The 27,002-nt window shown below is 34.2% G+C and overlaps 1 protein-coding gene across 1 annotated transcript in view; it reads left to right on the top strand.

The window, feature by feature from the left end:
* Positions 1–27,002, top strand: part of TUSC3 (tumor suppressor candidate 3) — a 118,369-nt gene that overhangs the window by 30,381 nt on the left and 60,986 nt on the right. The window contains exons 2-5 of the mRNA XM_010011480.1: positions 12,057–12,226; positions 21,504–21,621; positions 23,927–24,067; positions 24,552–24,692. Coding sequence (XP_010009782.1) covers positions 12,057–12,226; positions 21,504–21,621; positions 23,927–24,067; positions 24,552–24,692 — 570 coding nt within the window. The remainder of the gene's footprint in view (positions 1–12,056; positions 12,227–21,503; positions 21,622–23,926; positions 24,068–24,551; positions 24,693–27,002) is intronic.

Raw genomic sequence — 27,002 nt, 5'->3', positions numbered from 1 at the left:
GAAACTGTTTCTGAAGATTCCTCGGGCTGTAAAATAAGATTTGAGGTGCGTTTTTTCCCCCTATGGATCAAACTAGGTGGAATGAGAGTTGAAAATGGGGTGCTGGGAGGTAGCATGGTTAACTAGTGTGCTAATATTGACCCTAAAGAATGCAGGTTTCAAAAATTGAATATTGAATTGTGAGATAATAAGTTGAATTAGGTGTAGTGTATCTTTTCAGCTAGCTGCAAACCAGGACAAGAAGTTGCATAAATTTTATTCACATACGAATGGATGTGTTCTTTAAAGATAATGCAGCCTTTGTCTTCAGTGATTTTTCAGTGTTTTTCCTTTGTGGAGTTATTTTAAATACAAAAATAACATTTTCTACCTCAGGATGTCGCTGAGATGCAAATGGGAGAATATATACCAAGACATATAATGTTTGCTCAGTTCCTGCAATGTTTAGGAGACCACTATTGAATGTGGACTACACTGACTTTTAGCCTGAGCTGGTACAATCTCTGTTATGTCCTTATGGCGATGGATGTGGAATCTGCAAAGGACTTCAGAATATATCTGAGTGCATTTATGTAGTCAGGAACAGTGGTGTCTCCTCTTCGCTTAAAAAAAAATAAATACATATATATAGGGAAAGTGCTTTGCAGAATTATCTTCCTAATTGCTTTCAAAGGAAATCTCTAGGGTAGGTCTGTGGAATATCAAGTTTTATAGTCATGCTTTCTTTCTTCTTTTATATTTTTCATTATTCTATGTCAACAAACTCCTTAAAATCAACCACAAAACCAAACTGCCAAATAATTTTTTTTCTTTCATTTCTCTAGCTTTAAACACCCTACACTTCAAAAGCAGATTTCCTTAACTTTAGATGCAGAATAAACAGTGGTCTATACTGGGTGTGTTACAGAATTGAACATTTTTTGACTTGTTTAGGGCTTGAAATTGGCATTTTTCTCTTTAGCAAAAGAATAATATAGGATTTTTTGTGGAAAATCTGCAGTTTTTTTGATGCTGGTGTCTTCAGACTTAGCAGATGTAAGAACTATCTTTTTTATAGTGAGAATAGTAATGATATTTTATGTGGTATTTATTTTCTACTGTGTTTGTGCTTTGGAAGCTTAATCTTATGGGTTCTTGGGTTTATAGGTAAAACATGGAGAACACCTGGAATTTTGAAGAATAATAAAGCTTTTATTTGTGGTAGATAGTCAGACGATGTTTCAGTGTCTTTGGAAAGAACTTTTTCCACTCTAAATGTTAACTCTTTTGTCTGCAACCTTTTGATTGTAATCTCCAAAATTCCTAATTTGTACATAGGCTAGTTTGTGCATAGTTGGATATTTTATTTCAAAACTACCTAGTTGGCTTCTCACAAGGCAGAAAGTGCTTATTGCTTATCACCACCACGTCTTTTCTCTGATGTTAGTCTTTAAATTCTCTTACTATTCAGTTGCTGTGAAGAAGCAGGTAAGAAACACCATTCTATTTTTTAGTTTCACAGTGCGCTAATCAACAAGGTAACTTTTCTTATTAATAGGATAGGTGCCAATAAGGAATAGGTACTTGAGAATCCTCTCCATAATATCAAAAAGGCAAATCCATGATATCTGCCTATGTGTTTTTTTAATTGGGATATTTTTATTTTTAATCTGGGGAGATCAAGTAGCCAGAGTGCTCATATCCATGATGTTTTTCAACTATTTTTTTATGTGGCCTCTAGATCAACTTAACTGTTTATTCTGTGCTTGTCTGGAGTGACCTATTCATAAGAATTCTGCTGATTTGCTGCTTTAATTAAAGGTCACTTAGCTTCCTCCAAAATTCTTTTATGTTATATACCCTCATTTTGTTTGTTATTATTATATATTATTATATAACGAAGTAAGGTACAGTACTGTTATATTCCTTGATGAAGCAATTTAAAAAAGTAAGATTTTCATTCATTATTCTTAAGGGGGCTCTGTCAAAATTACTTCAGTATGTTTGATTGAGGTTGTTTTGCTGTTCAATCAGTTAGATTTCCGATTTCTGATTGTCAAACAGTGTTTACGTGCCCTTATAACTATTTAATTTCAGCCCTTTTATTCCGCTTCATTATGGTGTGTTTTCAACTCATTTATGAAACCAAAGCATCTCTGACTTGAATGGTATTTAAAAATGCATTTAAAATTTTAAATGGTTGTTGAATTAATTTGTTCTTAGCGTTCTTCCTTTTAACAGTACATGTTCCTTCCGTGTCCCAGTCCTCCTTTATAATCTAATTCTTTGTAAAGTCTTGATGCTTTTATCATAGCTAGCAGTTCATAAGCTTCTTTCAAAAATAACACTTGTTTTCATTGTAACAGTTCAATCATCTGTTCTGTACCTTCAGTGATTGAAAGTACTGTGTTTTAACCTAGTGTTTGAAATAACTTAGAAAACTGAAGAGGAAGAAAGTTTGTTGGTTTTTTTTTTTTTTTTTTTTTTTTTTTAACATTACCCATGGTTTAGTTATCTGCCTTGTTTGCTGGGTAATTCTTCAGTAGTAGCACAGTACTCCCGGGCTTTCAGGCATTAGTCTCTGTGTGGTGATTCCACAGTGAAGAGAGCTCTGTGTTTACAGAGCAAAAAGATATGGATGCTATTTAAGGTTTTAAATTTTCAGAATGAAAATCCGGTAATATCCTGAACTTTTGTTGCTCTTTTGGTGTCCCGTCCCCCCCTTTCAAATTGTGATTTGTTGGCAGTATTCCACAAAGGAAGGCAACCTCAAATTTCTAAAGTGTTTTACCTTTCTGTGGTGTTACCACCATTATTGCTATATCAACTTTCAACATTAAATCTTTTCGTTCCACAAATCTGCAGAGGAATGAGAGGGGAAAAAGGAGCAGCAGTACACTAATTCAACAGCACTGTGTATGTATCACTAGGAAAGGAAGAGTCTTTCTAGTAATGTGGATTTCTGAATTACTTTCTCATGAAATAGAGAATAAATACACTTCAAACGGGCAATTTTTTTGGTGTCTACACTTGTTCACAGTGGTGTCTGTAGATGTTATTTGCTCTGTAGAGTAAAACTTGCTTTACACTCACAAAGAAAAACCATAAGGTGGAATTACAGTTCAAGTGGTGTCTTGGCATGCATATCCTTTAAATACCATGCTGCCATCAAATGCTGAAGAAGTGAAGGAAAAAGAGTAGGATCAAAAGTTTTTTAAATAAGCACAATGTTAATTGTGTGTCTAGGAAGTCAATATTCTTTTTAGCAAGAGAGGTACACAAAGTATGTAAGAGTTCTTGAATGGCTTTCAGTAGTTCATTGATAATTGTCCATTGCAAATTCAGCCAGGCTGCTGCATGCTGTGAGGTGAGTACTGCAGCAAGCTGAACTTCGTAAGTAATGTCTTGGGGGATATGTGGAAGAATTTCTGAAGTTCAGAATGACAGTATAAATAGCAATTAGCTTAAAAGGCTATCTTAACTAAGTTTAGTCTTACCTAAAACTCAGAAATATTTGAAATGGCAGGTTATATGAGTATATGAATATCATACATGCCTTGATAATCTGTAGCTGAGAGATGGGTTCCTGGATTTAGAAAAAGTTTTTATTTGTGAAATAATAATTGTGCATAGAATTAACTTGAAGTATCTGCTTAAATATAATAAACTTTACACTCTAAAAGGTATGGTCATATCTAATTCCCAGGAATCTGAAGGTTCTGAATACGGAAAAAAAAAATAGCCATTTAGAATTAGGAGGTTGATCATCTTATTATTGAAGTATCTGTGTAGAATGATGATAGTTTTTAATTTTTTTTCATCATTTTAATATTTTGCTGAGGATTTTTTTTCTGTCTTTGAATCAAGAACTTTTGCAATATTTTTGCTAGGTCACTCTGAAGTGTCTCCTACTGAGAATAAATGGATCTTTTTAGTCTTTCTGTATAACAAGTACTCTTGGAATCCTCTTGGTTGTCCTATATTACGCTCTCCTGAGGCTTATATTCTTTCAGTGTAAAGGTGACCTAAGCAAAATGTACTTCAAGGTTTAGCTGATGCTTTTGTTGTAGTATCTTTTCTCTAATTCATAATTCATCCTTTTGATATTTCTCATTATGTTTTTAATTACTTCCATGCTTGTAAAAAACCCCAGTAAAACAGTAGGGAAAAAGCCTATAGTTGTATAAGGCGTCTTATCTAGGCTTATTTCTATAAACTCTTAAACACTTTAACTTGTGTATATTTAATACAGTACAGTAGGGATTTCCTGGAATAATTTGTGTGGTTGTGTACTAGAGTTAATACTCTGTAAATTATATTGTTGACTTTACAGACTTAAATTAGGTGAACCTTATGAATACTTACATTCATTAAAAATAAAATTTGTGACAAACTGTGGAAATTTTGAAAAGTATTAATAACAAAAATAGATTAATTTTGGACTGTACTCCATGGAAATGAAGAATCTCTGTTAAGTTAACCGGCTAAAATACATTCATGTAAACCATTATACAGGTTACTTTCTATCTTGCATATTCTACAGTGGAAAAATATTAATGTTACTATTTTCTTGTAGAATGTTCAGAAAATGACAGCTCTGTGTAATAGGAAATCATCCAGATTTTTCTTAAATTGCTAACAGAGCAACTTACAGGCTAACATAAAAAAATCCTCAGTATTTCTAGTTCTCTTTCATTTATCTACTCAGTCTTAAAAGGACAATTTTAGGCTTAATACCACAAAATGTAGGCTATTTTGCATAAAGATGAAAATCAGTGTCTGATTCCATGAAGCAAATCCTCAGTCACAGCTAAATGACTTCAAGTCAATGGAGCATAATATCAAGTCAAGTCATACTGTGCCAGCTTACGTGGCATCTCAGTTATGTTCAAGCAATTGCTTTTTGTAAATAAATAAATTATCTGAAAGGGAAAAAAGCATCCTAACATCTCTGTATGTATTAGTGGTTAGTAATATTTGCATTAACTCACGCATATTTTTTTTTTAATTGAAAAACAGCATTTGAAAGATTATGCAAAACTGCAGAGGGAAGGAGTCATTTGCAGTACTGATACAGCCATTTTCAATACAAGAATTAGTTTATGACCTTATGACTTACAAAACAGATTGTATTATGCTTCCAGTGCCTCTGGAATTTGATGTAAATGTTGCTAATTTCTGCTGCAGAAAAGTATGTTGCTCACTGGAATATCCAGTTACTTAATCCTGGGGTTCTCCATTAGACCTAGGATCTCTTGTGTTGTGAATTAAGAAATTACATTTAACACAGTTTGTAAGTTTGACATGGCCTGTGGTTTAATTTCTGATTATAAACAAGTTCAAAATAGGGAATACATATTTTGGATAAAGCTATTAGTGCTGCAGAAGAGAAATAAACTTTGATAAAAGTGAAATATGTTTTAATTTTTGCCAGGTTCCAGAGTAACCTAGGAACTGTTGGAAGGAAAAGTGAGTATCTATAGACAGATCAAAGAAATTGGTCTTCTTTAGCACCTTCAAGCCCATAAGCCATGCGAGGGCTTTTTTAGAGGGCTTGTGCAGGATGGTAATCATTTATCTTCTCCCTTCTTAGTATATAGAGAGTGATATAAGTACATAAAATTACCTGAGTATATGCAAGTATTGTTTGTTTAAGGTTCATGAATGATAAAACAGTGTTTGATAGTTCAAGGATACTGATATATTATATTGGTAGTGTAAACATGTAGGCATCAGGTGAACAAGGAACAGCAGAGGAATGAACAACTGTAAATTTAAATAGGCTGTAACAATGCTCTGAATGTTAATTCCACTGTCTTTCTGCCATTAATGTAATGGAGTCAGTAATTGCGTATCTGTGAATGGTTATCAGACACATTCTGAGAGGAGTTAACTATTCTTACAGTATAGTGCTGAAATGCATTTATTAGTACAGTTTATACCATTATTCTTAGTCTAACTGAAAACTGAAAGACTGTTAAAGCAAATTAGAATTTAAGCTACGTATATCAGATTGAGAGACTTGTGAAGTACTTTACATGCCTTATTGGTGAAATCTTGGTGTTTTTTGGTTGGTTTTTTTTTTTTTTTTTAAACCATTTCCTGGGGATTTGGTGCACCTAAGTGAAAAAAGCAGAGTCTTTATCATGTGTGGTCATTCAGTCTACATTAGCTGGTTTTGGTAAGGTACACATAAAAGAAACATGGAAGCCAAGCCACCTCTTTTTTTTTTTTTTTTTTTTTTTTTTTTTTTTAATTTTTTTTTTTTATTTTCAACATCATGGTTTGAGAAATTCTAAAAAAAAACGAAAAACCTCCCCAAAACCCCAAACCAACACCAAAACGGAAAACCAAAACAAAAAAGCCAACCAACAAACCCTGTAGTTAATTTATCTCCAGTGGCAAATATAAAATATAGTAGCAAATCATTAATTAGAAACTCTTTTTCTTTATTTCTTCCACTACAGAAACTGTGAACTTTGAGCTATTGAACTGTTTTCATCAGGAAAGGTGAATAGCTTGGTAATAACCAATGCTTCAGTCTTAACCAGTTGTCAACAGCAGATTGAGTCCCTGCCTGGTTTTTCTGAGGACTTTTCCTACTGCTGGTGTCTCATCTTATATCTTGACCCTGCCTTTCTAGAGCTGAGGTCTTCCATGTTTATGTGTCTAGTAGAATTGCAGAGGCACCCTCTTGCTTCAGAAAGAACTGAAACCTCTTGCGAAACCTTACAGAAGCAAAGTGGTAGTCAGTGTGTTTCAAAGGAAAGGAGGCTAATTTGGACACTGAAACATTGAATAGTATTGTGGGGACTTTGTTCACTGCTTTTTTAAATAGCCCTTTATGCTGTAAGTTACCTATGTGGTGATGTTCTGACTACAGGCAAGGTAAATGAATCATAGAATCATAGAGTGGTTTGGGTTGGAAAGGACCTTAAAATCATCTAGTTCTAACCCTCTTGCCATGGGCAGGGACACTTCACGCTAGAACGGAGGTCTAAAGAAGAAACTTAATCCAAAATGTATTTTCAGTAATGTAAATCTATTGGAAATATATTCATATCATAAAGACAATATGATAAAACTGATGTGAGAACTGAGGAGAAGCTTCTGTTTGCCATACTCCAGCTATTTTGCTTTCATGTTTATTTCCCAGATCAGCAATTCCGAATCAGCAAGTATTTCAGTGTTTTCTTTTAAAAATACGAGGTTTGTCTCAAAAATGTCAGTGGTATCCATTGGACAGACAGCACAAGCAGCATCTTGCTGTGTTGTTTTGTTTTGTTTTTTTGTTGTTGTTTTGTTGTTTTACTTCCTCAGACAGTATGTTTGTGGGGTTTTTTTTCGGGGGCCAAAAGAAATTTAGAAAATCCCGCCAAAGAAGATTAACAGTCAACTAAGACAAAATGTGTGTATGCAGGGTGGTTGTTATTGTTGTTTATGCAGTGTCTTGCAGGCACTGTGTCTTGGGATAGTGAATAAATAAAGCTGCATTTTGAGTAGCTAATCTGCTGGTCACAGAGTACGAAAGGGAAGGCTTGTAGTTGCCAAGCTTTACTGGGTTAAGAAGCAGAGAGGAGATATGGGGGATCACTGGGAAGCAATTCCTAATGGGGAATTGTTTCAGGTGCAGATGCCAGAAGCTGGGCCTGCAAGCATCTTGTGTTTCATAAGTTGTCACAGTTTGCCTATGTTTTTGACAGGTGGCATAGTTGTTTCATCACATCACTGGAAACTGAGATCTGTAATAGATGAACTTTATTCTCTTTCTTTGTACTTCATTCAGTAATATGGACAACTGCAAATGGAAAAATCTTTTGCTAACCAGAATTATTTAGAATTGCTGTCCCAAGCAGCTTATTTCTGTGGGGACTGCTTATCTGCTAAGGATTCAGGTCACAATGCCAATGACTCTGCTCCTACTCCAGCAACAAAAATAATTTTTATAGGTGATCTCTTTATGGAGAAATTACTCTCCTAAATAAAGAACTGCTTTCCTTGTTGATCAGTAAATTCCTAGATTCTGGATTTTCTCAGGTACACTTTTAAGGGTTATTTAATTTTTAAAAAATGCAGTTGTGCCATATATGTTATTTTGTTACAAAGTAGTTTAGGAACAGCAAGTAATATTCTAATTCTGTTTGTTTTGCAGATACTAGCACTCGTGAAACAACATGATCATACAGCATATACATAGATCATGCATATTCTTTTATATTTCTTGGGCCATCAGCTGATGAAAATAAATGATACGTGGTTGCTTCTCACCTATTGATTTAAATATTCTCTGTGCTTGTCAGTAGACTGTTATCTGTTGATCTGTTGACCCTTATGTAGTTATTTGCACCAACAAAACTGCAAATTTTCTTAATAAATGAAGATTTTATCTTCTCAGATTTGTTTGTGGTTTATTTTTTTTTTTTTTTTTTTGGATTTTGTGTGTGTGTGTGTTTGGGTTTTGTTTTAGTTTTTTTTCCTTTCCAGTTTCAACTAAAACAGTCCCTTTGAGTTAGCAGCATAAATCCAAGAAATACTTGGAAGAATTCCATAAATAAGCAGGTTTAAACAGACATAGGGTCTTTACCTGTATAAACCGTGGAAAGGAGCAGAAAATAAAGATAGTGTCTCTCATTTTCTAGACATAAGAGACAATGTATCTCAGTCATCACAAGATGTGTTTTGTCTGTTGGGTTTGACTAGCAGTCCTCTTCTATTTCTAGATTTTGTCTGACAGAAAAGTTTCTCTAGGGGTTAGAAAGAGGCGAGTTAATTTTCTTGTGAATGTGTAGAATCCTAATGGGGTTTCACTTTGGTGACAGTTTTATGTATGGTTTGTATAAATGGTAAAAGAAAAATACTGGAGGACATGTTCAGTTTCAGTGCCTTCATGGCAAGAATAATTTGAGATAGATCATTTTCTTTTCTAACAATGTTCTCCTGGGTATTAATAGATTATGGTGTTGTTTATTATCCCATTAGGGTAACAGGGTTTTTCTGAATGTTTTCTGTTGATTTTTCTTTACTTTTTCAACATCTTTTACACAGGAGAAAATTTTTGACTGCAGGTAGAGCTCATACTTGCACCTTTATTCAACAGTCTGTTTTTCATTTTTACACATTATTTTACAGACTTTCAATTTTCTTATGAAAACATCAAAGTTACATTCTGAATTGTGAAATCCATGAGGCCAGTCTGCTAGCTTGAGCATTTGTTAAAAATACACATTTTTTTTCCCCTGCTTTTTGACAGACTGGTCAGTTTTCTATGTGTAGTGTCTGAAAAGTGTGTGCCTTTTTGATCCAAAGCTAAAGTAGACAGTTGGAATGTTAAACTGTGCCATATTTCTACTCAGCTTTAAAGCTGAATGCACAACTAAAATGGAAACTCGTTTAACACTATTGGATTTCATTATTAAATAAGATGAGGAAAAGGTTGATAACTTACTCAGCAGCTTATATTGTGCAAGTGTTTTATAAATGACAAAATGTCAGACCTTCATCTATCTCTAAAATGTTGCAAAATAAAGCTGTAAATTATAGGATATTCCACAGGTTTGTGAATTCTAGAGCTGTCAGTCCCGTGATCTCTTCTATCATTCACTCTGCATGAGGAGACCTTCTGGAATAAAGTGGACTAAAAAGTGGTAGGATATCTAGGTGAAGTCAGTTACCTAAGAAAAATCTGGCCTATAGCAGAATATTTCATGATGTGTGTGAGTATCCACAGTCAATTCAATGATAACTTTCTATTTGAAAAGATCAAGTTTCTTCAGAATCCAGTGAAGCAGGTAGTAAAATTGTACCTGGTGACTTTATACTCCTGAACTACTAGCTTGATTACCTAGTACATTTAATAAGTTAGTTTCCTTACTAGCTTTTTACGTAGTGCTTTGAGAAAAGACAAACCAAAATGTATGCGTAGTTGAGAACATTATGGTGAACTTCACAGTATTGCTCAAGAGCTAAGTGAAGGTGGTGTTATACATGACTGAATCTGAAGGAGTCAAGGCAATTGTTTGTTGACAACAAGATTCAAAGTAAAACTGAGTATGGGACTTCTCTAAAGAAGACTCTTCCGGTGTCATGTGTTCCTATTTCTTTTCCCTAAGTAAGGCCTATTCTGAAAAATCTTTCAGTTTTCTGTACAAAGTAGGATATTACGCATACTTCCTGTGTTAATTTAAAAGTTATGTCTTTTTATTAGTTCTCTTCAGTTTATCTTCCTGCTTCAGATATTAAAGCTTTTGGAAGTACGAGTACATATCCTTTTTAGTTCCGTATGTTTTATTGCACATTACCAGCTAGAGTGCTTCGTGCAAAACTAGTGAATCTTTTGAAATTAACAGAAAGATTTAATCCAAGCGCTGCTAATCCAAGGAAGTCTTACAAATCAGTATGCTTCATTTTTTATTTAACCTGCTTTATGATTTTTTTATTTTTAAAAGAACTTATGCAATATCTTTTTTAAGTGATATCAGAACCATATGTCTTTACCAGCATGAAATTTGACTTATTGGTATTCTCATGTTAAGCAGAATTGTAATCTCTCCTTCCTGTTCGTGTTTACAAATCTCAGCTAAATTCTGAAACTAGGAGTGAAAACCTAAAAGATATTTTTTAAAGGCTTTATAGTCTGAAATAAATGTGTCTGTCTCAGAACTGTTCATGATTTATGCAGATCAAAGCTTCTTTTGGACTCAAAACTTCTGATAACCAGCTGAGCTGTGCCTTGTAAGGAGCTCCAAGGGCCATCTTCTACTAATTTTTAAGATGGAAGATCTGGCAGGCAAAATGCAATTTTCCTATATCCTTATAGTTCGCTTGTTTCTTCCCCTTATATAGCTATTTCTACTCTTTTTATAGCCTTACTGATTTGTCAAAATGGTACAAGATGAACTAATTTTCTCTTCATTCTGTTTTTTTTCCAAAAGTCATAGAAAATCACCTTGTACCCTTGCTTAGTTTTTCTTGCACAGTATTTAGGTTTTATCCTTGTCTTGCTTGTCATCATATTCTCTTTTCTCAGAGCATCCCAATTTCAATATGTTTTGTTAAGCTAGTTTATTCTTCCCTTCCACAGTGGACCCTCATTGGTTTGTATACCCTTTCACTAACTCATGTATTTCATCAGAGATCTCATGCCTTCCAGTTCTGAACTTAGTTTCTCTTTAGTTCAGTGCCCCTTCTTCACTTCACTTTTTCCTTCCCACCGTCTCAGCGCTCAGCTTCTGTGCAAGTCATAATATTCCCATTTTCTCCATTCTTTTTTTAGCTCTTATTTGATACAGGCAACTTTCACAGTGTCGTTAAGCAGGGAACTGAAGAATTAAAACAAGATGAATTGTTTCGTTGATCCTTATGCATTGTAGGTGTAGTAATCCACCTAAAGCATGGTCAGTGCAAGCTCACTAAGGAGACTCAAAAGTCTCCCCTGAGCATGTTATGATATCCATCTTACTTGATTAAAAAAAATATAAATAGATCTTCATAGGAATAGACAGATGAATGTATTTAACTTGAGGGTTGTCTTAACCAGCTTCTAGATCATTCATGTGATGGAATACTTTATTGCAAAGGAAAAACCACACACAGTAATTTTATTTTTTTTCCTTATACACTTACAGTTCAGCCAAAATATTTTTGGGATCTCAATCTTAAAAGCATCTAAAAAAGTTGATGTCAAAATGGAATGTGCCTAGATTGGTTTATAAGACAGTGCATTCCTGTCTGTAGCAAAATATAAAACTTCTATTAATTTAAATTCAATGTGATACATATTCATAAAGAAACTCTTCATGTAATAACTATTTCTATCTCTTTGTAGCTACATTTTTCTTTCGTATTAGTGTTTGAATGACTGACAATATCCTGCTGGGATTATTACTAAATACAATAAATACAATAATGCATTTTCTAAAGTTTCCAATTTTTAGTGAAAGTTAAATTGTTGCTGTACTGGTATCTTGTATGTGGGTTCCTCCTGCTTAAGTCCATAGGAGCTCTGACGATGCAAAGACAGAATATAGGTATGAAGTGTTTGAAGTTTAAACATTCCTCATCCTTGTCCTCAATTACAGAATCTTTTGGCTGAGAAGGTAGAACAGCTGATGGAATGGAGCTCAAGGCGCTCAGTCATCCGCATGAATGGAGACAAATTCCGAAGATTTGTGAAGGCTCCACCTCGTAACTACTCTGTGGTAGTGATGTTCACTGCTCTTCAGCCGCAGCGGCAGTGCTCTGTTTGCAGGTAATTTATACCGTACAGGTCTTTATCACCTTCCTCACCACAGTTTTCAAGTGAATCTTTTAATCAGTGTGCAATACACTGAGTAGGATTGTTGTCTGCATGGAATAGATGCTTACTGTTTAAAAGGCTTATGTGTTTATTACCACATCTTTTCAACTGCGTTTTAATCTATATGTCAAATTTTAGAAGTCTTCCTAGTTTTGGGTTTTATTAAATTACAGTTGAATAAAATGTATAGAACTGAGGAAGACTTTAATAAATCTGCTTTATTTTATTATCAGTCAACCATGATCTTTCCAAAGACCTTTGGAAGTGACAGAAGTGAATCATTAACATTTAATAATACTACACTTCACTGATTTTTTTCAGCTGACGTGTCCAAGGCTCTGATGCAGATGTGAAGTACCCTGTGATCTCACAGCTCTGAGCAGTTCTTACATGCGAGCATGTTTTTCCACAAGGACATGCTTATTGTGGAATACTGTCTGGCGCTGTGCTTTGATATGTTCGGGTGACTCCTTTTAGAATATGTATTAGAGTGGCTCTGGTATTCTTCTAAGTCCTATGCAAGTTCCTAGTTCAATAAATTAATCCAAAAATGACTAATGATAGACTAATGGAAATAGAACCAAGGGACTGAAAGTTAGTCATGCTCTTAATTACCTTACTAAAAGAGAAACTGTGCTAATAAAATCTTCTTCATCCAAAATATGCATTAGTAATTACTGTGTTTATTAACAGATTAGATTCTTGTGCAGGGAGTTCTAAACTGTATTTAAATAGGAAGGAAAACACTGCGTAGAACTATGAAATACATAAGCTGTATATGAAGAAATGTTATTTCTTGGCTTTAAATAGGTGCACTTCAAACAATAATGCAAAGGTGGTAAATGTGGCAGCTTGTTAGATTTCTTAGGTGTTGGAATGTGACCTTTACAGTAGAAACTTTAACTTGTGTACTTATAGTCGTGTATGGGTTTTATTAATTTATATATTTTTTTTAATAGATTAGTTTTTTATCATTGAAGTCAGTTGGCTCAGTTTTGAGGGAGAGAATATAAATTGCATTCCCTTGAGTTCACCCTCCACAACTGAACAGTGAAGGTGAAGGAGTAGGTAGAGAAGCTTTCTAAAGTTCTGAAGTCCAAGGAACTTTTTTTTTAAATAAAGTTCCAGCACTTGGTTACTGTTATTTCTTCTTTGTGTTATCAGGATCCAACTTTAGGAGATGAAATAGGAGTTGAAAGTTTACCGTATTGTTTTAAATCATTTCTCTTCTCCTGCAAAGTAGATAAAGCTACAAGAGATACATTAAGTTCAGCTTTATAAGGGTCAGTTTGTTGTTATAATGGCCGTAGCAAATTCTTTCCCTGTGTTAAGTACAACTCTTCTGTAGGGCATGTGAAAACAATATAAATATTGACGTTATTAAGAAAGTTAATTTTGCTTGCCACTGTATATTGTTTACTCTACTGAAAAAAAGCTTATAAACTTCGTCCTGTAATATGCCAGGCTAACCATTTATGTAGGAACCAATTGAAAATCTTTAAGCATAAAATAAAGGAAAAAAAATCAACATACTACTTTCAGTTGGGTTTTTTTAAATAAATGTGAATTGTGATCCTCTTTTTCACGGGAAATAAAAGGAATTCAATGAGGTTGATCGTACTGCACATAAAACCATTATCAGGAAAACTGACATTTTCAAATCAATGGCTAATTAATGGACAGGAGCACTGAAAGGGTATGAAGTGCATGCATTACTTTATTGTTAGCTATTCACTAGCCAGTTTGCTTAAAGGAAAAATAGATTTTTATCTTAATCTGTAATGTTCTATGAGGATGTTTTTGTCCAAGATTTCAGTTAATTGCTACTCATCAAAATATTTTCAGAACAATTGCATACAAAAAAAAATCAATGTCATATTTCACACACAAAAGGGCACATAGACTGGAATTTTTGACTTTGATTAACTTTGTCACAGGCATTAGTACTTCCTCCCCCATACACTAAAATTTGAGCCTTGTTAGTTAGTGCACCATGGCATCAGCTTTCTTTTTTTTTTTTTAAAAAAAAAAAAGTTTTGTCTTTTCCCTTTGGTGGCTAGTTCTGATGTTTCGGTGTGCTCTCTCTTCTAAATGTCCAGGTGATGAACAGAGGAGCAGTATTTTCAATATGGTATAAAAGATGTTTGTGTGCCGCATAGAGCTACATCAAATACTAAACATGAAAAACACAGTACTATTAAAAAAAAAAAAAAAAAGAAGGTAAATAATAGGTTGGGGAGCAATGGAAGGAAACTTGGTCCTCTTCTGGAGAAAAGCAGAGCAGGCCATTGTAGATTTGCACACTTGAGGCCAGAAGACATCATGAGCCCCTATCTTGTTAAAAAACCCCATGTTCTTTGTGCGTCTGATTTCGCATTTAGTTATATTTAGAGTGTATGTTTTTACAATGAGCCCCTGTTTTCAGTAAAATCAGTGACTTTTCTGGCAGGTGTTTTGAATGATTGTGCCACTAGGGATGGAGAGGTAGCTTCTTGCATTCAGGAATTTCGTGTCACTTTTGGCACTATTCAAAGTGAATGCAAAGTCAGTTTGTGAACCAAGTTCTTTACCAGACTAAGGACTGTTGTGCCTGTCCATTGCTGACTGAAGGATGATGTAGTTGGATGTTGTCTAGAAGTTATGAAGAAGGAAATCTACTGGCCTCCCCACACACACTTTAATGCTCAAGGTGGTCTTAGCCAAGTCTTTAAGTGCTTGGAGGCATGATATTTAAACATTTTAAAGAACTCTTACCTATCCATATAGCAAGGACCTACATTTAGAAAGCTGACCAAATTAATCTTGGAGAATCAAAGGCTTTTCAGTGCATAGCAAGGAGGACATTGTAACATCAATCCCATAAATCACTTAACAGTTAGGATTTGTGAAAGCATTTGGAAATAATACCAACTTCCTCTTAAAATGCCACATACAAATAAGTCCATGATTCTATATTTGGATGAAACTTTCGTATGTAAAAAAATATCCTTTCAGATAAAGGAACTGATCTTTTTTTGGTAAAATCAAAGCATATTGTGTGTTTTGTAGGTATTCCCTAACAGAAGTTACCTAACTTAAGTTTTTGTGGGGTTTTGTTTTTTTGTTTGTTTTTCCAGTGGAATGAGAAGGGCTTCTTTATCATTGCAAGAGTTGAATATATAATCTTATGTATCATTTTGAGTAAGATCAATTAGAAAAAAAATTTGAATGCTTTGCTAATTTTTTTGAAACTTACCTGTTTATCCAATGCTAGGCTTGTTTGTTCCTGATATACGTCATATTATCGAATTTAATGATTTTTCTTTACTTAATTTTGCTTGACTTCTAATTTTTGACATCGCTTTTCAGTGTATACTTTTAAATGTTAGAATTGTATGTCTGCATTACTGATAGAAATTTATGCTTTGCTCAAAACAAATTAGGCTTATTTCTAGGTGTTTCTGAAAGACAAACACAGGTTTGTGGTCTTTGAGACAGAGATTGGTTCTGTATTCATAATGACGTATTTTCACAAACTGTGGTCTGGAAAATATATCCAAAGGCTATCTGAATCAATCCAGTCCTAACACATGAAGGCTTCTATAAACCATCAACTCTGTTTACATGTTAGTAGTGCTTCTAGTCATGCCTCTAGAGTGTTTTTCAAAGAAATTATGTCTTCATCCTAAAGCAGAATTTGGAGTACAACATTTCCATCTAGCTTTGTGGACAAGCAAGTTTGAATTTTCTAGTCCAAAAAACTATTCTAAGCTATGTGATTCCTTCACAACTGCATAAGTGGTAGCATAAATGTCAGTTTTGCTGTTGAACATAATGGTACAGGTTTAAGATGACATAGCTGCTATTGAGATACGAGTTAACTATAACAGATTAGATATCCTATGTGCTCTTGAATGTGAAGTCACTGCTGGGGGTGGGATGTGTTTCTAACAGTTGAAGATAGGGGGTTTTCTTTGTGCATGTTTGGAAACATGTTTGATTAAACAGTTTTGGTCCCAGGAAATCAAACTTACTTAGTCTTACTTGACTTTACATGTTACTACTATTCTTGGTGCATACACTCTGCACATTGGAGTTAGATAGAAAAAAGGGATCTCTACACTGTGATGATGAATCGGTTTGGATTTTTTTTTTTTTTGTTTGGATGAACAGTCAGAAATAATCTAACTAAACAGTGATTCCTCAGGATGTAAGACCACCTTCCATTTTTCCTTTGTGCTGAGCTATTCACTCAAGTAGATAGTTTCTCTCTGTTACCCAGATCAGTCACACTACTGAAAAAAAACTTAGGTGTGTAAGAAAGAGAACAAAAGAATGGTCACTCTGACAACAGCATCTTCACAGAGGTGAAGACTGTTTCTCAGCCTGTACTTCGTACTGCATCCAGGCAAACAGTAGCTACTAGCCTGACTTGAATGCATTTTTGGGTGAAAATTCTCTTTGACTTCTCTGCTTTTCATCTTCTGTGTCTTGCAGTCTGTTCTCACATTTTATTGTCGCTACATTTTCCCAAAAGATTCAACACCATTTTACCAACCAGACTTCAGCAACAGTCCCCCCTCCCCCACTCAACTCAATTGAGTATTAGTGCATTGATTTGTAGCTGCACCTGAGCTTTAGCTCTAGCCTGCTGAAACTGTCACTGTGCTGGCTGCTTCTCTGCTTCACTCATTGTTACCATTAGCTTGTTCTTTGTTTGTTGCTGTACCATCTGATCAAGCCATAAGCAAATTATATGAGTTCTTTTTATTTTCTAAGCTCTGCTTCTCTCATTGCATTGGCAGAAGTAACTGTCTCTGTTTTGCATATCAGATGTCTTGCATTTTGTCTGGTTAATTTTTCAAATTCATTGCTGGGATATTTTAATTTAGAAGGGGATATCTGAGTCAGAGAAATGAAACTGATGACTTGAGTTCCCGCTCCACCCCCGAACAGAAGCCTATCAACAAAAAGATGTGTATTTTGTTTCATGGTGGGTGGGTTTTTTTTCCCCTTGATGTCTTTTTTTTCTCCTTAGAGTAGTGTTTCTTGCAAGCATCAGAGCAGTGTCAGAAGCTAAAGATACTGAGTTTCAGTGGATAGAGTCTATACCTCGACCTATGCCAGTAGTTTGGTATAATGTAACAGTTAAAATATGTAAATTAGACATGTCATCTCTCTGTGAATTTTAAGCCACCTGAAACAAATGGATCTTGGTTTGCATACTTTCTACTGTGCCTGCTTATACCTGTGAATTCCCAAATGTTTCTTTTATAGGTGTAACTGAACTAGTTTGAATCATGGCAAATCGAGATTAAAGCTTATGATTAGCATCATAAATGGTCAGGAATAAAATGGGGAAATGCAACAGAGGAAGAGAGGAAGACTATAGTAATGGCCATCTGCAGAGACAAACTTATAAACTGCACAAAGTGGAAATTGTGGTGTATCAGTCCTGGATGATGTTTAATAGTTTTTTACTGTGTAAAACCTCCTTCCAGACTCTTAGAAAACACAGTTTTGTAAAGACAGTATTTATGAAGAAGAAGCTAGAAATGACTGATAATGTAGAGGAGTTTGTGTAGACAATAATTTTCTTCACCAGTCTGTGTTGACCAGACTATTACATTTTTAAAAGCATCAGAAGTTTCATTATAATGAAAGGAGCGCTGATTACTGCCATTAGCTGAAGTTGCATGTGTGTAAATATACATATAAAGTATACACGTAAAATATGAGAGAAGACATCCCACATAATTTTATTAACATCTGCCCTATCAATGAGACCTCCAATGGGAAGTTTTTAATCTGGAAAAGAGAATAATTCTGTTGGTTTTCTGTTCAAAAAGATACTCCAGAAAACTGTTTTCAAGTAGCCAATCAAAGAGTAGGTCAACAGCAGAAGAATTCTGACAGTCAGGGAGGTGTCATCAGAAAGAAAAAACACGATCCTTTACCTTTCAGTTTTTTGCTGGTTGATCAAGAGTGAGTAGTGAGAAAATCATTGACAGGTCTCTTTACTGAGAGTGAATTATCTTTTGAACCTTTGTTCAAAGAAGGAAAAGGAAATGTGGAGGGAGCTGTTGAAAGTTCTGCAATTGCTTTTCCAGTGCACTTCAGGATCTTGATAGAAGTATTGATGAGTCCTGTTTAACAAGGCATCATAAGAGACTCATTCTTCCTGTGGTCACAATTCCCCCTTCCACCCCTACAAAAATATGATAATCCAGCTTCTTTTAATTTGTAGAATATTAGAAATTTCATGGGATGCTGTAAATAGAATAGCATGGGTTTTAACTTGCTTTCTCTTGCTATTCCTGTTATAGATATCTAGATTGCATAAACACTGTAGTTTTCAACTAGTGTCCGTACTCTCTTCATTTTGTTGTGTGTGCTGATTTTTTTTTTGACACATTTGTAGATTCTTCAGTGCTTTTTGTTGTGATATTGAGTCACTCTAAACAAAAATAAAAGCAAATAAGCATTCTGAATTTATTGTCTTCTTGATCCTGAGAAGAAGTCAAAATATGCATTCAGCTGTCTCTTCATTTTGGGAAAACCATTGCAAACAAAAACCAAAAGCTGTTTTGGAGGTAAATTGCAGCATTAATGACAGTTTACTTTAAACAGATGGGTAAGAACAGGTAGGTGACCTGGTAGTGCATTCTTTGCCAATTGTACATTTGTAATTGTTTTGTACAGTCCATAATTTGCCAAAAAAGAATGCTTTACTAGTTTCTTTGGCAAATAATTCCACAGTCTCCTTGTTTTCCTAATATTCTGTTTGTGTTTTTCTTACTATAATGTTGATCTTATGAGATAAAATTAATCCAATTTACTGTAACTCAAGCTATAAAAATCTGATTATCTACCTTATCTTTTACAATAAAACTTCTAATATTTCATGGACACTTCGTATGTAATGGAAGAAATTTTTGTTGAGCATTTGCTTAGCAGCTTACTTTTCATTGTGTTGAATTTTCTAGGTAAATCTAATAATAACATTCCCTTTTGATCTGGCCACTGTTTTCTAGTAGCTGGTTAATACTACTGTTGTTGCTAGTTCCTGTGTTGCCATTACTATGAAATTCCTAAGAGGTGACTATAGCAGCGGTAACATTTAAACCTTCTATCAAAAAAATCCTGTCAAACTGAGAAGAGCAGTGTCACTATGCATGTTACTATTCCGATGCGTTCATACCAAGTGTAGTTCTGCCTTATTCCTTTATAATATTTCATATAATGATAATTTCATACACTTAGCATTACTTCATAGAAACAAATGTAGAATTGATATTAACTAATGATAGAGATAAGTAGATAAGAAGTGTCAGAGTTGATGTTGCCTGATGTTAATTAGAGGTTGACTTTTTTCCCGGCCGAGTACTTATGCTTTTTTTGTATCTGAAAAAGAGTAACAAATGCTATAAACTGCTACTATTAGTGTGATTGTATCAGCATTGTATCCATTTGAAATTACATAGTGGACTGTAGGGTGCTCTTGAGTTCTGCTGTGGTAATCCTATAGCTTTGTGTTTCTGCTTCGCCTTGTTTCACTCTTGCTTCTACACAGTCTTAGAGCTGCTAAGAGGAGGTATTACAGAATGCTTTGCTATCTTCAGCGTGCGGATGAAATTATTCTTTGAATCCGTTTATAGAAAATCTAAGACAACCTTTTGCAAAGCGATACTTTCTACCTATTATATTCATTCAAAATAGTTCAAAGATGCAAAATACATGGAGATCAATGGGAACAAGTCTTCTCTCAAATAGTGGGGACATAACTGGAATATCTGTATCTTCCAGACATACTGTTTCATCCCAAGTAAAAGGTAGACTAAGAAGAATGATGGCATCAAGATGAAGTGATTTTTATCTTGTTTTTATAATAAAAATGGTTCAGCATTAATATAGCAGATTTAACAGAACAGTGCCCTACAGATATTACTTAAGATTTTACAGCGTTCCTTTGATGTTATCTGACTGCCCTCTTCAGGATGACAGTGAATATGTTAGTCTGCCTAATATTAGTATCTGTTTCTACAAATAACTAAACTAATGCCTAAATCATTTTTTTTCTTTTTATACAGTTGCAAACTTTGCCCATTGAGGAAGTGTGTTAGATAGCAAATTTTACTCAATCTGGCAATAAAGGTGAAAGTTGAGTTTTGTTTTGTTTCATAATATTTATTTTTCTTTTGGGGGGGCAAGAGATCATAAAATTTCATTTTAACTTTTTTTCTCAAATGATAGATTTTTTTTCATGCACAGCATATTCCTTGATACAACACAATTCCACTGGAGTTGTTGTAATATATTTCATGCCTAAGGCTGATCTCAGGAAATGGGGAGGTTCTTGGCATCTGTGGTCCTGTCATTCTCTTCCCCCTCTTTGCACTCTCAAACTACAATATGTATAGTATGTGTTTAGAGCAGAGTTTCTCTTGCAACAGACATATTCTTGCATCTACAGGTTTTAAATAAAGTGTTCTGTGCCATCAAACACATAGAATTGGTTTTATAGAAAGACTTTTTCGAGAAAAATTGCAGAATTCTTTGATTTATGCTATTTCTACATCTTACCACATGCAAAGAGAAACTGTCATGTGGTAGAACCTTTTTTGGACTGTACACAGAAATGATTAGTAACATACAATAATTTTTATATTTAATTAGTAATATAAAATAATTTAGTTCTTTTGCTAAAATAATTAGCAAAGGAGCCTGTGTAAAGCCAAAAGTACTGCAAGGATCCTTTCAGGGTTTTTTTTTGTGTTTATTTTTTTTTTTTTTCTCCTTCTGAATTATTCATCAGTATGGATTTTTACTGTGGTAGAACCTGTGTTTTTATGGTTCTGTGGTTGTGTGCTTAGAGAATGTCTTTGCTGGTAAGGGATCCCAAAATTCTTCTCCTGATACACTCAAGGGCCACATAAGCATGTCCATGCATGGATCTGTTAGCAGGTTGTGTGATGCTTGCTGTTCTCTGAGACTTTTAAATATGGAAAACACTAATTTTTGTTAACATCATCTTGAAATGGCTGTGCTATAGCTTGACTTAACGCTTAATTTCAGAGAAGATAAGTTTGAAGCAAGAAGTTGCATAACTAGCCGGAACTTTTTTTAATAGTATGGGTGTTGAGAATGATAGTGCTGCAAGTGTACTTCATCTGACTGCTGCAGCTGGTTATAGAATCTTTCTTGCCAGCAAATGCCACTTGGATGTAAATTTGTTTCTTTTCCTTAACAGGCAAGCTAATGAAGAATATCAAGTGCTGGCTAATTCATGGCGCTATTCATCTGCTTTTTCAAACAAACTGTTTTTCACAATAGTGGATTACGATGAAGGTGCAGATGTTTTTCAACAGGTAAATGCTGAATATTGTAAAACATTCTTAATTTTTAGAGCTACACCTTGATTTGCCAAATGATACAAGATGAATTATTTTCCATGTGTAGGTTTGTACCTCTGTGTATTGTATACAAATTCGTCCTGGTTAAAAACACCAGGCATTAGGGTTTCTATGACATTAGCAATGACAGATTATACCAGAAGCAACTTCTGGTATTTTCCAAATGCAGTTTATAATGTTTATTTATAGATTACATTATGTGTATGCAAACTATTTTTTAACCCATATTAATGTCATTTCTTTGAATTAAGCACAGTGTAACTAACATTTGCATTTAAAGATTTCCTTTACCTTTAGGGAAAAAACGCTTTTAAGTAAAAGAGCCTTTTAGTTGCTTTTATGCGATAAAATATTCTTGGACTCCAGTAATATTTGTGTTAGTCTGGAAGTTCTTCAAGGAATGAAAAAGAGCCTGGTTTAGATTTTCTGCATTGAAGAGTGAAAAACCAACTGCTGGAGAACAGCGTAAGGTCCACTCTTAAATTGAGTAGTCAAGGCAAAACACATAATTTGAAAATTAATAAATACTGATATGCTTTTCTTTGATATTTATCCATTGATTGAAGCTAAACATGCAGATCAAGAGGAGTGACAAGTTTTGAAGCTCTCTCTATTTTAACCACCTCTTGGAGAAGTGTGTGTTTTAAATTTTTCAGGAGAAAAATTTAATATTTATTTTTGACATACTACATTTAAAGAGTTTAATTACAGTGTTTAGTAAATATTTTTTCTTCCAATTGAGATCTTAGAATGTGTTATGTAAAGAATGGTTATTCTTTACATGGTTTATGAATTTGCTTTAAAAATTTTAGTTCAAATAAGCTTTAAAATTATTTTACATTATCCTACATGGTTACAGTAATGCAAAATATACTGTTTGGTCTTGCCTTAAGCCAACCAATACATATTAAAATAGTCCAGTCCAACTTACTCCTTGTGTACAAGAGTACAGATTCAGTTTATTTCAGGCGGTATGCATTTAAAGTCATGTAAAAGCACGGCCTAGATAAAATAGGTAAGTTTTTGACTGTATTTGAGAAATACGGTGTTAAGGATAAGTGATACAAATGGCTATTTAAAGGTGGATTTGGGGGAAGTGTGGTTCTGGCCTTATGTTTATGTCTACAAACAAGTCATGTAATATGGATTCCATAGCAATAAAACCCTTAAAAGTCATGATTTTTCAGCTTTTATTCTGTTGGTAGAGAAATGACAAAGCAGTTGCAGAGCAACTGCCCCCAAACTCTATACAATGTCAGAGCATATCTGTATCTTATAAAATATATTATTAAACTATTTCATAACGTTTATCATAGTCTTTCCTTTTCATTTCCAAATCAGTTCACTAAAGAAGAGGACTATTTTTCGCTTAGATGTGAAATATTTTAGTAGCTGGTGATTTCTATTCAGTTCTGTACTTGGATAAATATTGAGTTTTGGTGATGAAACTCATTTTGCAGTAATGCAACGAACAAGTTTATTCTGCATTTGTTATTTAAAGCTCTCCATGTTGCATCATCTTTAAGTATTACCCTAATTTTGTTTGTGTTAGTTTTTTCAAGTGTTCTGCTGCACTGTTTCTGAGATGGACTGAATATGGAGGAATTTGATGTAGTAAAAATATGTTCTCCTATACTTCTGTGCAAAGTTGAAGTCAAATTTAAATTGGCAAATGTAAATATATTTGTTTATCACCTTTGGGGTTTTTGAAATACTGTGAAGTTCCAGCGACATCAGCACAGTCACGTAATTTCTAGGGCAAGTTATGTAGTCTAAGCTGGTTATCTAGGCCTTTCTGAATTCAAAAATGACTAGTCACTACTGGGTAGTCTGTCTAGAAGCCAATGGAATGCTAGATGAATAGTCTAATTAACACTGTGTTAGGCAAGAGAAACAACGTCAAGCTATTTTCCTGCCCTAGAATTATAACCAAATATATTTTAACAGATTGGATGAATGTGGGGTCTCTGTTTAATTAGTTACAGGGAAGTTCTTCCAGTGTACAAGAACTTTTAAGCATTAGACACTCAGAAAAGCTTGTGGGTGAAATACTCTGAATAATTAAACATCTTAATCTAGTGGAAGGAATATTCTCTTTTTGCAGGACTATACTTGAAGATGCATAAAAAGAGAGTAATGTATAGAGGAAAATAGACTTTTTCATCCTAATTAGCGTTGTGCTATCATATACGTAAAAGGTAAACTTTTTGGGGGAATAGAGTTACAAATATTTTTTTTCCTGTTTTTCCTGTTTTTGTAGCTGAATATGAACTCTGCTCCGACTTTCATGCATTTTCCTCCAAAAGGTAAACCCAAGAGAGCTGACACGTTTGACCTGCAGAGAATCGGCTTTGCCGCTGAACAGCTAGCTAAATGGATAGCTGACAGAACAGATGTTCATGTAAGTCTTTTCACAGTTTTAAAAGTTGAAATCAAATGTATCTTTGTAGTCTGTGGCAATGTCTGCAATTTATGCAGTTTTACAGATTATATTCCATTCTTGCTTTGTTGAATGTAGGTAGTCTTATTCTGGATGAAAACAAGCAGTGATACTGTGATAATTAGTTGTTAATAAGTAAACCTTATATAATGCAAATCTTATACAAAAGAGATAGATGCAAAGATGGGTGCTCCTAATTCAGACAGTCTGCAAATCTGTTGAAGAAATTATGTTTTGGAGTTTAACAGTTTAATATGCTTAAAACTTTTTTCCAGTTATTTGCACATTAAAGGAAGTACTATTTTTTTCTTACTTAAATATATGCTTAGGGTTTAGTCTTTCTGACGCTGAAACCAGATGTCAGACACTCCATGTTTGTTCATATGTAAGATGATCTGTATGTGTGCATTTATTGCAATCTTGTGTTTTCATTTATCTTTTCCAGATTAGAGTGTTCAGGCCTCCTAACTATTCTGGTACAATTGCACTGGCTCTTCTGGTATCTCTTGTTGGTGGATTGTTGTATCTGCGAAGAAATAACTTGGAGTTCATCTACAACAAAACCGGCTGGGCCATGGCAGCTCTGGTATGCAGATATTTTTTACTAATATACTTTTTATTAGTCCCTTAGCATATGTGTCTTCATTACTTGCACAGTAAATTGAAAAGCATTGCATTAATGCAATGTTCAGTATGGTACTATCAGACAAAGATTCATAATCTAGATTTTTGGGGCTAATTCTCATTAGCTGTATCAGTCACTAATATTTCTAATAAGTGTTACTAATCTTCACTGTTGTTGTTCAACCTGCCCTTTTTTGTAAAATCAGTAATGTTATTGGTTTAGTGTGGATATTAATGTCAGACTGTATTGCCTTAGAGTAATGAAAGTTAAGAAAAGTAACAAAGGCTTTTATAAGTTTGTAAGAAAATTATAAAAGAACTAAGAAACAAAGTTGTAATTTTTTCCAAGAATGATTTCAGCAGTACTGACATTAACATTGCAACATTAACCTAAATGAGAATAAGATGATCTTACAGAGTTAACTCTGAGGAAATTCTGAAACTGTCCAATATTGTGTTTGAAATACAGACTTGATAGTGTATTGCAGTATGTTTGTTTATATCATAGTTTTCAAATAACTGAGTAGACTGAAAAATGTGGACTGTGCAGCATAGTCAGCTATCTCAGTTTTAGGCAGGAAATAGCATGCAAGCATGGTAGATGAGACAGTTAAGGTGTATCAATAACGACTAGTTATTCTGGCATCACTGTGACTGACAGAAGAGGAAAAATCTGAGTACCAGTATCTAAGGCTTAATTTATAGGGTCACAAAGTCAGGAGAATGATTATTAACACTAGAATAGCGTCCAGGGTTACCAAGCAATACATTAATTGGGAACAGTACTTCTTAGCAATTTGCATATGTATTTTGCACAACATAAGCCAAGGGTTTTTTCCTTTTTCCATGTAAATGGTTGTTTATTAATTTTAAGGACTTTCTCTCAACTTGCATAAATATGAATTAACCTTTCGTGAAAACACATGGCTAGGATTGTAGGTGGAATATGAGTTGTGCAGCAGTATCTGTATTTTATTTCTCATCTAAGCTCCCTTTCTCATGAAAGTGTGGACCAGATGCTCTTTTGAGTTCCCTTCCTGTGTGGGCAGTTCTATGGTCCTGTGTATTTTAGCTCTGCAAGAATATCCACTGATATATCCTATAGTTGGTGATATATCCACTGATATACCCTGTAGCTGATTTTGCCTTTTGAAAGCCCCACCATGTTGGTGGTTTGCTGTTCTGCTTCAATTCAACATAATGAGAAGATACCATCTTTTTTGACACTTTCAGCTGATGGGTGCATTGGCAGCCTTTATTATATTATATATATATTACATATATGAAGTTATCTGGTACTTGTTGGGCTTTAATTCATTTTTGTAGCTAAATGGTTAAGATCTTAAAACAAGGTCTTCGTCCAGAATGGCTACTTATCATGCTGTTTTTTCTCCTGTGCTATCATACATTTCCTACAAGTGTACATGGCATTGCATTCATTGTTTAAGCAGTTTGTTGATCTACCATGTACACTGAGGAAGGAATAAAGAACAATATTTCAAATAAGCCACCTACAGGACTAGATTTCAAGGAGCATGATACTTCCTTTTGACCTAGAGAGCCAGGGGCAGAATCTCTTCTCTGTTCCAGGATGTCATTTGGAGAATCCTGAGCTCTAGCACAATTTTGACAGTTCTCTTTCAAAGTAAGTCCATCATATTTAGTACCATGTATTTCTCTAGATTACCAGCATTTTTCAATGGTATTTAAAGATACGCTACCACCACAAAGCTTAAATTTGATGTGTACCAATCTAATTTTTTTTTTGTAGTCCTAATCTTTAGAGATTGCTTGAGTAAAAACAATAATTAGCACTGCAAAATAGATGCTTTTGTCAAAAGTCAAATAAATATATAATCAGTGGCATTTCTTTTGTTTAACCATGCAGTATATCTCTGCAGGCAGCAATTTCATTCCGATTTCATACCTCAGGGATTCAGATCAAAAGTTTAATGTTTGAATGTTTTGGGGAATTAAGTTTTTTGTCTTGCAGAGGTTAAAAATCAGTTATTCAAATCAAGAATAATTCTGTTACAGTCTGTATTCAATAAATAGTTGAAGACATAATTAACTTTCTAATTGAGTTAAGAAAATTAACACATCAATTCTTCCTTTAAATATTTGCAGTTCTCCTTAGCAGTAGCTGGACATTTTACATGTAACTGTAAATTGCAATGTTGAAAACTTATAATCACATTTAACTGAACCTGTGTGGACAGGGTCAATGTCCAAATGTGATCAAGCATTTAAAGAAATTAGGTTGATGTCATTC

The sequence above is a fragment of the Nestor notabilis genome, unplaced genomic scaffold (genome assembly GCF_000696875.1).
Source record: "Nestor notabilis isolate BGI_N333 unplaced genomic scaffold, ASM69687v1 scaffold593, whole genome shotgun sequence".
Classification (NCBI taxonomy): Eukaryota; Metazoa; Chordata; class Aves; order Psittaciformes; family Psittacidae; genus Nestor; species Nestor notabilis.
This window is presented reverse-complemented; position numbering and strand designations above follow the sequence as displayed.